The sequence below is a fragment of the Candoia aspera genome, chromosome 5 (assembly GCF_035149785.1).
Source record: "Candoia aspera isolate rCanAsp1 chromosome 5, rCanAsp1.hap2, whole genome shotgun sequence".
Lineage (NCBI taxonomy): Eukaryota > Metazoa > Chordata > Lepidosauria > Squamata > Boidae > Candoia > Candoia aspera.
Genome location: NC_086157.1, coordinates 85,858,186 through 85,873,985, shown reverse-complemented (window position 1 = coordinate 85,873,985; position 15,800 = coordinate 85,858,186). Strand labels below are relative to the sequence as shown.

Here is a 15,800-nt window from a genome sequence, read left to right as displayed (position 1 = left end):
CTCCATCCTCAAGAAATCAAGATTTACAAAGGACGCTTTCTTAAAAAAATTGATGATGGCATATTCTTACCTATTTCCAAATTTAAAAACGAGATAAAAGAGATAAAAGTAGAAGAGCAGTCCAACCACATTTAATAGCACCACTAAAAGCTTTTCACAAAATCCCTTGGATATTCATTCCAAGTTTGTTAAAAGCCCTTTCTGTAGAAAAGGTGAACTGAGAAGCACCTCTCCAGTAGTTTGCATACAAATGCCGTTGCAACTCTTTGACATAAATTTTGTGTCTTGTATATTGTATATACCTATTGCACTTTAGAATTAATTTAATCTCAGCAAGTCAACTCTACCACTTGTGATCTTTAAGCACAGATTCCACCTAAATAAGCATTTTAAGTTTTCCTTAAAGTATGCATTTTCATCTGCCCATGTAACAGCTACTGTAACACTGGAAATAAATGGTAGAAAATACTTGTGTGCTACATGCACCATAATTCTAAAATCAAATAGTTCACATAATAGAAATCAGCATCTACATCTTTTCCAGGAATTGAATATTTGACATTCATGGGACATTTCTAATACTCTCAAGTTCTTCTTTAAAGAAGAAAAGTTGGTATGCAAATTCTATCAAAGATCTGTGTACAGTACAGTATGGAACATATTGTTCTAATACATTCTTAATTAGCCTTGAAAAACAATTTACACTACATTACAAATCCAATCTGCCACAAAGAAGAATTTGAGAATAGAACATTAAAGCCCTGAAAGCTTTATGAAGAATATATTTCTAGCACAAACATCCAATCCTCATTGGATAAAAGTACAGAAAATAAATGCACACAGAGATTGTATGCCTTTTCAGAATCAAAAGCCATTGCTATTGAACAGAATTTTTTTAAAGAACAAGTAATTCTCCCTGGCAGTGATCACAACAGTTGAAAGTTATGTTCTCATATCTAGTGTAGGGGTGAAACCGTCCAATATTTTTCTTTGAGGAAAGAAAAGATGCTGTTGAAGGCTCAGAAAAAGGAAGGTCTGATACTTCTGTACATGTGCCAGAATCCAGCATTCTTAATACCTGGAAAACAACAATAGCAATGAATGTTTTGGAAAAGTGTCTTTCAATCAATCAATCAATCAATGCTGTGCCCTTCCATCCAAAAGAATAATCACAGTGCTTTCCATTAGTAAACATATTTAAAACATTTTTAACACTATCTGAAATACCTGGATAAACGCTTAATTCTTTTTCTAAAATTAGAGAGGCCAAGTTCAATTCCCATGCAAGAGAGAGGCCTCTCTTGTATTCCAATAGACTTTTTAGAGATTCAGTGGCAGCTCTACAAGATTATTTTATTCTGTACAGAATAAAGAGTTTGCTTCTTAAAGCTGTTCATCTTAAAAATTAAAACCAGTAACTTGAATTGTGACCAGAAAGCAGTTAGCATATTATCCTAGTTTCACATATCAGTATCACCTAGCTGCCACAATTTACACAAATTGAACTTTGCACACACTCTTTGAGAGTAGTATGTGTCAACAACAATACCAGAAAAGCAAAGATTATTATAATTCAGATACAACTAGTTTGGAAATGAAGTGCAGGTTGGGGAGGGTGGGCGAGAGGCACCATGCAGGTTGAGGAGGGTCGAGGGTGCACAGGAGGTGCTGCATGGGTTGGGGAGGGTGTGCAAGAGGCACGGTGCGGTTTGGGGAGGATGCAAGAGGGCACTGTGCCGGTTGGGGAGGGTCCGTGAGAGCCATCACATGAGTTCGGTGGGTGCGCGATGGTGGATGAGAGGCACTGTGTGGGTCAGGTGGCATGGGGGTGTGGTGTAGGTCGAAGGTGTGTGAGGCACCGCAAGGGTCAAGGAGGGTGCATGAAAGGCACCACATGGGTTGGGTGGGTACATGGGGGTGTGGTGCGAGTCAGAGATGGTGTGTGAGTGGCTAGTGTGGTGCAAGTGCAGAGGGGCTGGTGGAGGGTGCATGGGTGGGGCAGACTTACCCCAGCGACTTGCGATCTTCCCTGCCGGCTTCACCTTTGACTTTCTGGGAAAGCTGGCATGGAAGGTTGCAAATGGCAACCATGTGATTGCAGAGTGCTTGACAATCGGTGTGTATGGGTTGCCAAGCACCCAGATTGCGTTCACGTGACTGTGGGGGTGCTAGGACAGCCAGAACTCTGAGGACTGGTCGTAACCACCATTCATTCAGTGCCGTTGTAACTTTGAATGGTTGCTGAACGAATGGTTTTAAGTCGAAGACTACCTGTATGAGCAATCTACTTTAGAAGTGGGCCACAACAGAGGTGTAGTTCTAGGAATCAACTGCCAACTTATTCTAACCACCTCTGAGTTTGTATCTTGTCTTGCAAATGAATGGTAGAAAATATATTTATATTTCCATGCAGTATAGTAGAACATATCCTGGAAATTACTTTAAGAGAATAGAGAGTAGAGAGTAGAATCTATCCATTGACTGAAACTACATTGAGTTCAACATGGACTCTACGGGTAATAAAATAGCTTGGTGTAAACAATAACATATATAGTATTTTACAACAAAAGTTAAGGTGCATAAATAAATATGACTACTTTTGTGGGGACAGAGATAAAAGACCAACAATTTCAACTTCCCCACTCCCAGGGTCAGGCTCATGCTGCACTTTCTTTACCTTAACTAGCTGTTCAGGGACAACTGTCCATTAGTCAGTAAACAGATGGTCCTAATAAGTTGAGAAATACATTTTTATATTCAGAGTATGGGAATGCTAATAGGCCAGAGTTCAAGGCTCATTAAGTCATAGCATCTGTTATACTGCAATAAAAAGGAACTGCTTCATGTTTCTAGAAAGTAAACTTGAAAATTTTAATGCGCAACAGAAAGGCAATGCTACTGCATAAAATGTTTTTACCATTTCAGCCATTTTTTCAGCAGGGGTGTTGCAGTGTTCTGCAGATGAAGAGCCATTTTTTGGACTGTTAGTGCTATTGGAGTTTCCAAGTAGATGTGAAGTCACTGCTCTAGCAAGTTTATGATTTACAGCAGCCAATTCCATCGTACTATGAGGATGCGTGCTAGAATAGTATGTCTGCTGCCTTCCCCACTGTAGAGAAACCAGGAGCTCCTCTAATAATCTGCATTGGAGATAAATCAGTTTCAATTACAATATTATAGACCATGAGAAGATTTGGTGGGCTACAGAAATAACAGGATGAACAGTCAAGGAGAAGGAAGGATAAAAAGAAAGGGGTGTTAAATTATTCAAAAGCAAAAATTGCTATTTACAGGTTTGCTGATGATCCAAGGAGACAGACTGTGTAGTTTCTGGTTAAGAGTTTGGGTGAGAAAAATAATGTGAAGATGAATTATCAAACTTTTATGGCCCTTGTGTAACAGGGGAAAACAAGGAAGGGCAGAAAAATCTCAGACCAACAGTAGATTATTTCCAAAACAGGTAAAAATAATTAGGGAAAAAAATATGTTGATTCTCCCTTTGCATGGGTAGCCCTGCAGTTCATATAAGCCATTTGGGATAGAAATTTCACCCAGTGAATATGGATAGACTTATTACTGTTTCCAATTCCTGTCATCCACACAGAATAAGGTTTCTTACTTGTGGATAATTCTGAGAGCAAATGTAAGATAAACAGATCATAGAACAAAAACTTAAGCTTGCTAGGCAAGCACCTAATAACTAGGGACGGTAGACTCTGTCAATCTATTGCCACAGAGAATGGGTTTTGTTCTAATAATGTATACATCTATGCTATTAACTACATTTTAGGGCAATTCCCATTGTTTTCAGTTTTTTCTGTACATCTCTCATTCTCTGTATATAATGCACACATACATGCAATATGCACACATGTGTACATAATAAGAGTTGTCAAGTGAGAACAGCTCTTCATATATTTGATCATTCTGATGCAATTATTTCCTAATTGCATCTTACTGTTTTCACTATTCAAGAAGTCTTTTAGACACTTGCAATATTTGCCCATATCTTTGCCAGAGAACTTTGATTATATTGTGAATTAGAAATAAATCTGTAAATCAGGCTATAATGTATTAAGACTTATGCAACAATAAATATAAGACTGCTGTTATTTCTAAATATCAATGATCCAGAAGTGCTAATTAAAATGGCTAAAATGGAATCTGAAGCAATGGCTTTCAGAGATTGAAAACAACACATATATTCATACTTTTGTGCAGCAATCATTTCTTGGCGAAACTGATCACGTTCATTTAACAGATCCTGAATTGCGCTTTGCGCATCTCTGGCCTGACGCTGGAGAACTGCTCTGGAGTTAGTCAACTCATCAGACATGACTCTGTAGAAGAAATTTCAGAGAGGTCCTAGTCAGATAAAGTAGATTCATCTAATTAATATTGTGGTTCCTACTATACATTAGCAGTTAATTCAATGGTTGCATTTTCATGCTGCAATCTGAACTGATATATAGATAATTTGGAATAAAAAGGATAATATATCTTGAAGGAACAAACTTGATATGAAGTACAAGGTTCTTATGATGTCACACCACTTTTTCTCCAGGAGGAGTAGTTAATATATTATGACTGAAATAATCCTGTAAAATATATTACACATTCTAGGACTATTCAGTGAGCTTGTTTGCGAAACTGAGATTTGAATCATTACTTTAGACCAGTTCAGACACGGTATCAGTTATATCATAGTAGCTTTCCTAATTCCCAACTTGTACTACAAACCAACTGCCCTTTTTAATTTATTTTTATTTTATTTTTATCCCACCTTTATTATTTTTATAAATAACTCAAGGCGGGGAACATACCTAATACTCCTTCCTCCTCCCACGTTCCCCACAACAAGAACCCTGTCAGGTGAGTTGGGCTGAGAGTGACTGGCCCAAGGTCACGCACCCAGCTTTCATGCCTAAGGCGGGACTAGAACTCACAGTCTCCTGGTTTCTAGCCCAGCACCTTAACCACTCGTAATTTAGCAATGTATAAAATATCAATGAAGAGAATGGATAATATTTGTTGGACAAACTTTTAAAATGATAAGTAGATGTCTTATAAAGGTATTTTTTAAGGCATATACTATCAATTTTTCATTTGGTATGCTGTAGGTGGCATACAAAAATTCATAATTATCAAAATTATTAAAACTTGATTAAAATCTCTAAAAAAATATTACAAACTGTAAAAGGCTTGAGGAAATGAAATATTTTAAACCTCAGGCAAAGTGTTTCAGTTTACACTCATGATGAATTAGCTGCTGAAAAGCGTATTAGTGGAGTAAGATGCAGAAATGCCCTATTAAAAACATTAGAATAAGGGTATTTAAGAGTAGTTTGGCTCTAAGACCTACCCAGTTTTGTACATCAGAGTGAGCACCTTGAACTGGGGTCAGAAAACTACTCAGGTCTGCACTATTGCATTAACAAGGGTGTGTTGTGGCACCTCCTGGAAGCACCAACCATGCTGCTTCATTCTGGGCCAATTGTCATTGTCTTCACAAACAGCAATGTAGTAATCCAGCCCCAAGGTTATCAACCCATACATTACCAATGTCAGGTCTCTCTCCTCCAGGAATAGGCACAACTGGCATATCAGCCAAGGCTGATAAAAGTTTCCCTTGCTACCGATGTGTACCTTTTGTCAGTGCTAGATTCAGAAGCATTCCCAAGCCGGAAACCTGATTTTTAAGGGGAAGTATGTCCCCATCCAGAGCAATTATGTCTGTTAAACCTTAAAGCCTGGTTTCCTGAGTCAATAACAAAACTCTAATGGAGAAAAGGGATTTCTGTGCCTATGGTTGCTTATGTAGATGTGCATTTATTTATCAAGATGACCTTTAAAAGGCAGTATTATCAACAGTACCTGCTTGCTAGGAATTTGCTCCGCCAAACATCACATTGTATAGACATCCGTTCTAACTGCTCAGACAGCTGAGACACATTCCGCCGAAGGGCTTCATTTTCAAGAATCAGTTGATTTTTTTCACGTGCCATACGCTCAAAATGATATTGCAGGTCATCTCCAACAGAAGCAACAAGCAACTTTTTCAACTCCCGATTGACCTAAGATAGGAAAATGATTTCAACATGCATTGAATTGATTAACCTACTGCAGTTAAAGTATTGGGTATACAGAAAGATGCATGCTGGCCTTGTTCTGTGTTGGTAGATAGATGTAGTAATTAATTACAGCATATATTAAAAGTTGACTGCTGTACATTTCAAAATATGATGAACAGACACCAAATGAAGCTTGTTAATGTTTATGTTCCTGTAGAGTGGCTACATAAATAACAGATTTACATGACTTAATAAAAAAAGAAGAAGAAAAAGACAAGATTTCATAGAATGCAGCTTTAATAGGCTGAAAAAAAAAGTTTTCATGTTCTTAGCTTTCATAATCTGAGATCAGTAACTTTCTATCCTACAGCAGCTTTCAAGAACTCCAAGAAACTCTTCCAAAATGGTATCAATATCCAAACTGTAATTTTGCTCTGATGAAAGTTGGCGTTCTCCAGGGGATTGAGGGCTCAGTCTTATGGCATAATGGCATATTCAAATGCAGTAGCTACCCACTTAGTCTATTATTTTCAGGTAGAGGGTCTACTTCTCCGTTTACTCCACTTTATTTTGAATACTTTTACTTCATCTCTCAGAGTAATCCAGTGATGTAGACTACAATCCTAAATGGCCTTACTACAAAGTAATGTCATTAAGTGAAATTTAATTTAATCCTGAGTAAAAGGATTAAATTGAATTGAATTGAGTTGAAGCTGCATTGTTATCCCTGAATAATTATTATTAACATACATTGCAATTATTTCTTCCAAACGCCTGGTACAAAGTATCCTCTAAAAGTAATTCAGCCAAGTCTATTTTCCTACCTCTGTTTGTACATGGAGTTGATTGGAAAGGCCTTCCTTATCCTGTAACAATCTCTTTTCTGAATTCTTAAGTTTCCCTATTTCACTTCTTATTTCCAGCAGTTCTTTCTTAGTATCTGATGATATTCCATCTGACAGACTGAGTTCTTTTTGGTGACCTGCAGATTTGGATGCTTTAGCATTTTTAACAGGTACCATGTGGTTTATAGCAGCTTTAGGAACCACTATGCGTACAACTTCAATTTCCACAGCCTTGTCACCATATACTCTCCCCAGCTGAAGAACTCCAGGACTCAGTGATGGAAGAAGTTTCTTGTGTGGGCTTCGATGGGCATGGCTCGTTGTGGTGGGGATTACTTCAACAGATTTTGGAGGTTGCTCTGTTTCCATGCCATCACCAGGTCCACGAATAGGTGAGGTGGTATATTCAGCTGAAGCTTCAAATTGAGACAGAAAAATAGCATAAAAAATATATTTAGCTCAGAAAAACATTAATATAATCTAATATTATTAGATTACATCCAAAGCTTGCCATTTCCCATAACATGGGAATGTTTGGCAGCACAGTGTCAAAAACAAACAAACAAACAAAAAAGCCACCTATTGGATCAGTCTCACATTGTATTTGAACCTCTCCTAGCCAAATTAAAGAATCCAAACTACAGTATAAAGAAAGCTAACAGCAGATTTAGATGTAATATTAATTTATGTAACAAAACTATATTTAAAATATTCATAAATAAAAGATTATGAAAGAACATGTAACAGTTTCTATTTTGCTAAATTACCAACTTTCAGCTTCTTCAACAAAAGCTATCTAGATTTTTAAAAATAAAACATGTATTAAAAATCCTTCTTTTGTAAATATTTGCAGAATATATCTCCAAATTCAATATTTAATTCCTAAGAAGGCTGAATACTTACTGTTTTCCGTATTCTTTAGAGTTGCCATTTTATTGATGGGATTGCATACAAGAGAAACGCTAAAGCCTAAAAGAAAGAAAGAAACAAACCAAAAAAATAAATGTTCTGGCTGCCAATTCCCTTAAACAGAATATAGAATCATTAGTACAGGACACATTGCAACATATTAATTCACCCCCATAGTGGAGCTTCTCACAAAAAAATAGTAGAAAAGGTTCAAGCCCATAACCTGATGTATTGGAAGTGACTGGATGCATACACATCCTATTCAGGATGGCTGAACATTTTTTAAAGTATTTGTAAAAGTATTTTCATGGCACCTTATAAGAAAAAAATAAGCTACAGATCTTAGTGTAACAAAAACATTTAATACAAAAAACTATGAAAGACAAAAAGAGGAACTATTTCATTTCATTGGAATAATTATTAACTGTACTTACTTATTTCGTAAGTAAGTGCTTACTTAATAAGCACTTACTTATTTCGTTGGGCTGTATGTGTGATGAAACTCTGGATTATTTGCATTCTACTAATGCAGCAAAGTTTTAACTGGGTACTTTCTTATAAAGAAAGCAGTCAGTGAGTGAAAAGGGCTAATCAATAAGCCTCCTGAGGAATCAGTGGAATTAAGAATAAAAGTGATGAAATGCTTTGAGATGGAATTGAAGTGAGAAAATACTGGAAGGAGTATTTTAGAAATCTATATGGAAATAAAAGTGATATGTTAAGAGTGGAATCCAAGTGAATGCTATAAATATTAGCATCCAAGAAAAGAGTTAATGGAAAGGAAGTAATAAATGCTTTGAGAATATCGAAAAAAAGGATGTGAATATAGAGTTTGTAACTGGAGAAATGATAAAACATGTTTGTTTATGGAGTGGCTATGTGCATGTTGATTGTATAAAAAAAGCAGTAACAACATTCTTCCAAAGGGAAAGATAACAAGAATGAATGCAAAAACTACAGCGTGATTAATTTGTCAAGTGTGCCTAAGAAGGTAATTTTTACTGAAAGTACATGAGAAATAACAATGAGCAAAATTTGGGAAGTGCAGCACACTTTTATCATATATTTCTTTATTTATGTGTAGCACATTCCAATCCTGATTATCTTAGAACAACTAACCATAAAGCATAGACACATGAAAAAGACTATCGAACAACTGTTAAAACAATGTGGAAAATGCTTTATGCTGGGCGGGTGGTGGGTGGGCACAGACCAAATATTTGCTCTAAAGCAAGTCAGTATTACATGACTATGAGAAAATTTATTGTTGTAAGTTACTTGGTTTTAAGAACATGTATAGTAAAGTAACTAGATTTGTATTGTGAAACCTTTTGCACTAATGTGAAGTGGAAGATTTGTTACTGAATGCAGTAACAGTGATATATGATGGAAGTAAAAAATGCATGACAATAAATGGAATAAATAATTGGAATGCTTAGTGAATTGTTCAACTGATGGTTGAGCAGAGAATAAGACAAGGATATATGACATTCCCTTGGATGTTTAACCCATTTATAGATGATGGCTGACTCTAATGACTTTGTGTTAGATTGTATATGAAATGAAGAATTTGGATCTAAAAAATAATGCACTGAAGAGCAAGTAGGTAACATCTAAAAAAGAAAATGGAATGAATTATAAGTTATAAGTTTGGCCCAGCAGGTGATTTTATGTACCTCAGCAGACTGTTAAGCAAACATGGGAAAATAATAAAGAATTATATTTATATATCATTCAGCAACATTAAGACAACAGGTAGTTTGCATTGGGGGAGCTGGGGGTGTTGATGACCGACAGGAAGCTCTGGCATGGGCTGGTCCATGAAGTCACAAAGAGTCGGAAGCGACTGAACGAATAAACAACGAAGTTTGCATAATTGAAAAAGCCTTAATAAAGTAATTAAACCATATGGATAAGAGAAAGCACTATACTTAGGTTATTTTTCTATTTTCCCCCTTTAATTTATTTAATAAAACATTTTTAAAAGAATAAATAACTAAAAAAGAAGAGAAATGTGGATAAAAGAATAAAATATCAATAAATAAACAGGACATTTACAATTGTCATGAAATTTGAATTGTATAGAAGCAGGTTCATTGTATCATTTTAAAAAATAACTAGAAATCTCTAAAACACTGAACATATTATTATCACCATTATTTATCATTATTTCAAGAATAAATTCACACAATTATATAAGAAAAAACAAAAAAGAACAAGGGAAAAATCAATAAAAACAGTAATACAAACTACTTAAATTCCCTTCCATTGCACCCCAACTGAGATTTGAATCGTGTTTATAAATATTGAGATTATTTCTGGTTGCAGTCCTTCCATCAATAGTTTCCCATTTGTGGAGTCCTCTCCAAGCCTTATCGTTTTCTTGCAGATGTTTCATTGCCAGACAAGGCAATATCTTCAGTGCAAAGAGGGAGTGGGCCTTGCTCTCAGTTTATATACCATGGCTTGCCCTGCTTGTGTTGGTAGGAGTGTTGTTCTCTCCTTGGGAGTTCTTTGACTGGGCTGTTGTTTGCTGCTTGGTTGATTGCCTGAGTTAGTAATTCCTTGATTAGGGTGTATTGTGCTGTTTGATGGTTCATCTGGTGTTAATCCTAGTGTTGATTTTTGCATATCTGGGTGTTGATTGCTGGCAAGGGAGTGTACTGGTCTTTTGGCTTTTCTATTGTCTCTTTTGAATAGTATGTAAATGTTGTTTACCTCTAAGTGTCTGCTGATGGCTGCTTTGTCTGAGTGCCAGGCTTCCAGGAATTCTTTTGGATTTGGCTTGGTTTAGGATGCTCACCGTTTCCCAGTTGAAAGTATGGTTGAGTCTGTCCATGTGTTGTGAGATTAAGGAGTTCTCATCATGTCTTCTGACTGCTAGTTGGTGTTCGTGGATGCGCTCTGCTAGTCTTCTGCCTGTCTGTTGTACATAGTGGCTGTTACAGTCTTTGCACTGTATGTTGTAAATAACTTCTGTTTTTTTCTTCTTGGGCTATTGGGTCTTTTGGGTTGCTTAATACGTTTTGAAGAGTTTTAGTTGGTTTATGTGCTACAGTGATGCCATGTGGTTGTAACAGTCTGTTGGTGGTTTCTGAGATGTTTCTGATGTATGGCAGTGTTATCCTTTTCATAGTTTCCATTGGTTGGGTTGTAGTGGGTTGGGTGATGAGGCCCTTTTTTATAAAGTTGAGTGGGTATCTATTTTGTTGGAAGATGCTGTACAGATGATCTTTTTCTTTTTTCTGATGTTCTGCAGTGTGTAAGTGCTCATCTGAATAATGTTCTTACACAGCTTCTCTTGTGGGAGGTTGGATTGTTACTGTGGTAATGGAGCAGTTGGTTGGTGTGGGTAGCTTTCCTGTAGACTTGTGTTTCTAACTTACCATCATTTCCTCTACTGAGGAGGATGTCCAGGAATGGTAGTGAGTTGTTTTCTTCCTCCCTTGTGAATTTTATTCCATTAAAGATGTTATTGATGGTTTTGTGGGTTTCTTCCAGTTGTTTCTTTTGTATTATGACAAAAGTGTCATCTACATACCGGATCCATACTTTGGGTTGTATGTGTGGGAGTGCTATCCTTTCCAGATGCTGCATTACAATCTCTGCTATAAGTCCTGAGATCGGTGATCCCATGGGTGTTCCTTTGATCTGTTGGTATATTTCTCCATCAACTGAAAGTATGTTGTAAGGCAGAGGTTGATGAGGTCCGTTATCCCGGGTATTTCTATTTTGGTGTATTTGGGTAGGTCTGGTGTGTTGCGCAGAACTGCAGCCATGGATTATTTCGCTAGTGCCGGGTCTATGGATGTGAAGAGAGCTGTAACGTCGAATGACACCATGATCTCATCTTCTATTTTTATGTTTTTGATTTTATGGAGGCACTGTAGTGGGGAGTTGATCGAATGTTCACTCTCCTCTGTGAGGTGTCTAAGTTTCTTTGTAAGCTCTTTAGCTATGTTGTAGGTGGGAGTCCCTGGTAATGATACAATGGGTCAAAGCGGTATGCCTGGCTTGTGTATCTTGGGGCGTCCGTAGAAGCGTGGGAGGACAGGTCCACTGCTTTTCATCCGCCTCTGTTCTTGTGTAATTTGTTCTTTCTTGGTGAGGTTGTTGAGAATTCTTTTTACTTAATTGTCCAGTTTCTGTATGGGATTGGTGTTTCCCATTTAAAAAACATACTCTAAGTGCCTGAGTTTGTCTTGTTGGGTGATATATGAAATATAAGGGAATTGCTTAAATTTGGTTAAGCTTCTGTTCTGAATTTATACTGTTACTTTTGCCATACATCAGTTATTTTTCTATACATCAAAGCAACAGTTCTGGCCTGGCATTAGAGATTTATTTATTTTCTATCCTGCCTTTATTATTTTTATAAATAACTCAAGGTGGCAAGCATACCTATTACTCCTTCCTCCTCCTATTGTCCCCACAACAACAAAAAGATTTTTTAAAAATGCCTATGATTTTGAAACAGGAAGCTGACTGAGAATGCAATTATTTTCTCATGTAGGCAACTACTCCAATGAACTTGGGTGTCCTGAATAACCAAGGTATGTTAGGATGGAATCCTACTTCTTTTTCCCTCTGGAATATAATCACTCATACAATTTAAGAGCTATCCCCAGTGTAAGGCAAAATGAAGTGATTACTGCAGGAAGCGGATTTGGGGATTCATGAAAAGACAGAAAATCAATAGTTATTTACTTTACAAACTGGAAACAGAGAGAGATGGTAGTGGGATTTGGACGTGGGCACATGAGGCAGCAAACCTCTTGGTCACTGCAACAGTTCCATGCTGAGAACAACTTCAAAGGTTGTTTTTGCAACATGGCTTCACTGTCAGAAAACTGACTCTTGCAAGTGATTCTCAAATCTGTATTTGTTTTGAAATAAAACTAAAACTTAACAAATTCCAGACTATCGGGAGCAAGTTTGCCCCAAGATGACAGAAATAAAGATACAGTATACACCACACAAATCATGAGGCTAAAAGAGAGCCAGTCTGGTCTAGTGGTTAAGGTGCTGGACTAGAAACCAGGAGACTGAGTTCTAGTCCTGCTTTAGGCATGAAAGTCAGCTGGGTGACCTTGGGCCAGTCGCTCTCTCTCAGCCCAACTCACCTCACAGGGTGATTGTTGTGGGGAAAATAGGAGGAAGGAGTATTAGGTATGTTCGTCACCTTGAGTTATTTATAAAAATATTAAAGGTGGAATAAAAATAAAATAAAAATAAATTAAAAAGGGCAGTTGGTTTTAGTACAAGTTGGGAATTAGGAAAGCTACTATGATATAACTGATACCATGTCTGAACTGGTCTAAAGTAATTATTCAAATCTCAGTTTCACAAACAAGCTCATTGCATAGTCCTAGAATGTGTAATATATTTTACAGGATTATTTCAGTCATAATATTATATTAGCTACTCCTTCTGGAGAAAAAGTGGTGTGACATCATAAGAACCTAGTGGTTAAGATGCTGGGCTAGAAACCAGGGGTCTGAGAGTTCCAGTCCCACCTTAGGCATGAAAGCCAGCTGGGTGACCTTGGGCCAGTCACCTTCTCTCAGCCCAACTCAGTGCAATGTAGACTAGCCTCCTCCTGGTGCACCCCGGGCAACATGACTTGTCACAGCTAAATAGTCTACACATCTGGCTTTGGACCTCACAAGGATTTCCCAGCAAGAAAAAAGCAGCATGAACACCGAACTGCTATGCCATACAATAAATTTTTTCTGACTTATTGAAAGAGCTTACTTCACACACTGATTTGTCACATACATGCTAACTACAACGGGGTTTGGCTTTCGTTTAGCATATTGTGCAAATCCCACCATTTTGGATTGTAAACTATAGTTTGTACAAATCCAAATTAGGGTTACCAGGTCTGGGCTTCACCAATTCAGACGTAAAGGGTAGGAAAGAGTTAAATTTTTCCATAACTCCTGTAGCAACCTAGGAGTTGTCCTTTTTGCAAAGGCCTCAGGTGGGGTGGCAGAGGCCATGGGAGAGCAGAGGGTGGTGCAGGCCGGTGCGCACCACAGAGTGCAGACAGGCAGAGGGGTGCTACAGAGTACTCCATAGCAGGTTCCTCAGGAGAAAGTGGCGGGAGCAACTTACTGGGGTGACTTGCGACCTTCCCTGCCAGCTTCCCCAATGACTTTGCTTGTGGGAAAGGGGCAGGGAAAGTCCCAAATGGCGATCATGTGACATGGCTCGCTGCAACATCAGAATTGTGAGCCAGGCACCCAAGTGCCTGGACTGCGATCACATGACCATGGGGACGCTATGTCAGCTGGAACTTTGAGGACTGTTTTTAAGTCCATTTTTTAAGTGCTGCTGTAGCTTTGAATGGTCGCTGAACAAATGGACATAAGCCAAGGAATGCTTGCCCTGCCAGTTGCCTAAAGCTACTGCATATAAGCAGGCAGCAAACCCCACACTCACTCTCACTGATGAAGTTACTTAGTTGGGTAATGCAACATCTGCAAGCAAACAACCAAGCTCAGAGAGCACCAAAAACCCCACAGTTCAATCCTGAGCTACAGATACCCTTTTCTATTGAAAAAATGTATTTTTCACTCTCCTATATTTTCCAGGAAGAGGGGGCTGAGCCCGGGAAGCGCAGCTTCTGAGTTGAGAGATAACTTCCCAGGAAGCTAGAGTTTTTTGGGGGGAGTGAGGAGGTGTCATCATAGGCAATTACTATCCCTCTCTTTTGCATTTTCTGTGGTGGAATAATTGCTCCGTGTTGTTATATCGTACCGTATAACACGATTAAAAATTAAACAATTTATGGGATGGTTTTTGCTGTAAGCTGCTGCAAGTCGCGTGGGGGGGGGGATTCGGCGGCACACAACACTCATAAACCACACAACTAAATGAGTAAGCCCAGTCGTGGCGGGCATCTACTTTTGATAAACTACCCAGAAATCCTCCTTTCTTCTTAATGCTGTTCTCCGATTCAACTTAATGGGGCCTTCAACTTCACACCGCCTCAATGGTGACGGGTCTCCGGCACAGCTGGCTACATAGCGTCCGGGGACCTGGTATGTCGTCAACACGACCTTCTTCCCCATAATGTTTATTTACAGAAATACAGTTGAATAACTTGCTTCAGGCAACCCCCGGAGGCTTCATTCCCACAACACGCTAACCCGGAAACAAGCCGATCGTGGTTTGGACGACTGGGTAACGCCTAGGTGGTCAGTTTACGGATCAGCGAATTGCTGTGTAAATTCGTTTAAAGTGTAAACTTACCAGCTGTGAGATTTCCTCCTTCACACCGAGCGCCCCTCGCCACTGCTTCTCATCGCTCGCTCTTTCTCCCTTCGGGAAGGAATAACTTCCGATCGACTCCCTTCCGCCTATAGAGATATAATAATAGATCCACACAAACCGAGCAACTTCTGGTCTCAGTTTCAACTTTTTGTTCGTCTTGAACCACTCAAATCACTGGCAACATTCATAATTACATTAAAGTAGAGAATTATATAACTCCTTAATTTCCTGTAGAGCATATTTGCCGCTTGGCTAGCAGTGCGACCCTCCCTCTTCAGGTAAATGCTGCAGCCCAATGAGGCATTCCTACTTTTTCTGCCAGGCTTTTTTTCAAATGGGAAGGAAGAGATTTTAGTTTCTAAAAGCTGCGTGCAGGCCGTGAAGAACTGCATGAGGTTTCGTCACTACAAAGATTTGGGTACGGAGGGTGCAATTTAAGTAGATGGATCTTTGCTTAGTAATGTTTTTTTCTGGGGCTATTGTTGAATCAAACTGCAACCAGCCTCTTTTTCATCTCCATTTTGGAAAATATATTGCAGGATTACTCTATGTTAGGCACAGGTCTCCTTACAATCTATAATACGGATATTACCATTATATTTGTGGCTAGCGTACCGGTGGAAGTAAAAAAACACTTTTCACTCAAAAGTTAATGAACGTTGTAACTTCTAAATTCCTACCTCTACGTTCCTGTACA

General features: G+C 38.3%; 1 protein-coding gene across 1 annotated transcript; it reads right to left on the bottom strand.

Annotated features, from left to right (window-relative positions):
* Window positions 1-109: 109 nt before the first annotated feature.
* BLZF1 (basic leucine zipper nuclear factor 1) lies at window positions 110-15,167 on the bottom strand. Its single transcript, XM_063305648.1, has 7 exons — window positions 15,083-15,167; window positions 7,820-7,885; window positions 6,896-7,332; window positions 5,875-6,074; window positions 4,212-4,340; window positions 2,918-3,140; window positions 110-1,078 (listed from the first exon to the last, which is right to left on the bottom strand). The coding sequence occupies exons 2-7, from the start codon at window positions 7,845-7,847 to the stop codon at window positions 896-898; spliced, it is 1,200 nt and encodes a 399-aa protein (XP_063161718.1). The 5' UTR covers window positions 7,848-7,885; window positions 15,083-15,167; the 3' UTR covers window positions 110-895.
* Between the last annotated feature and the right edge of the window lie 633 nt (window positions 15,168-15,800).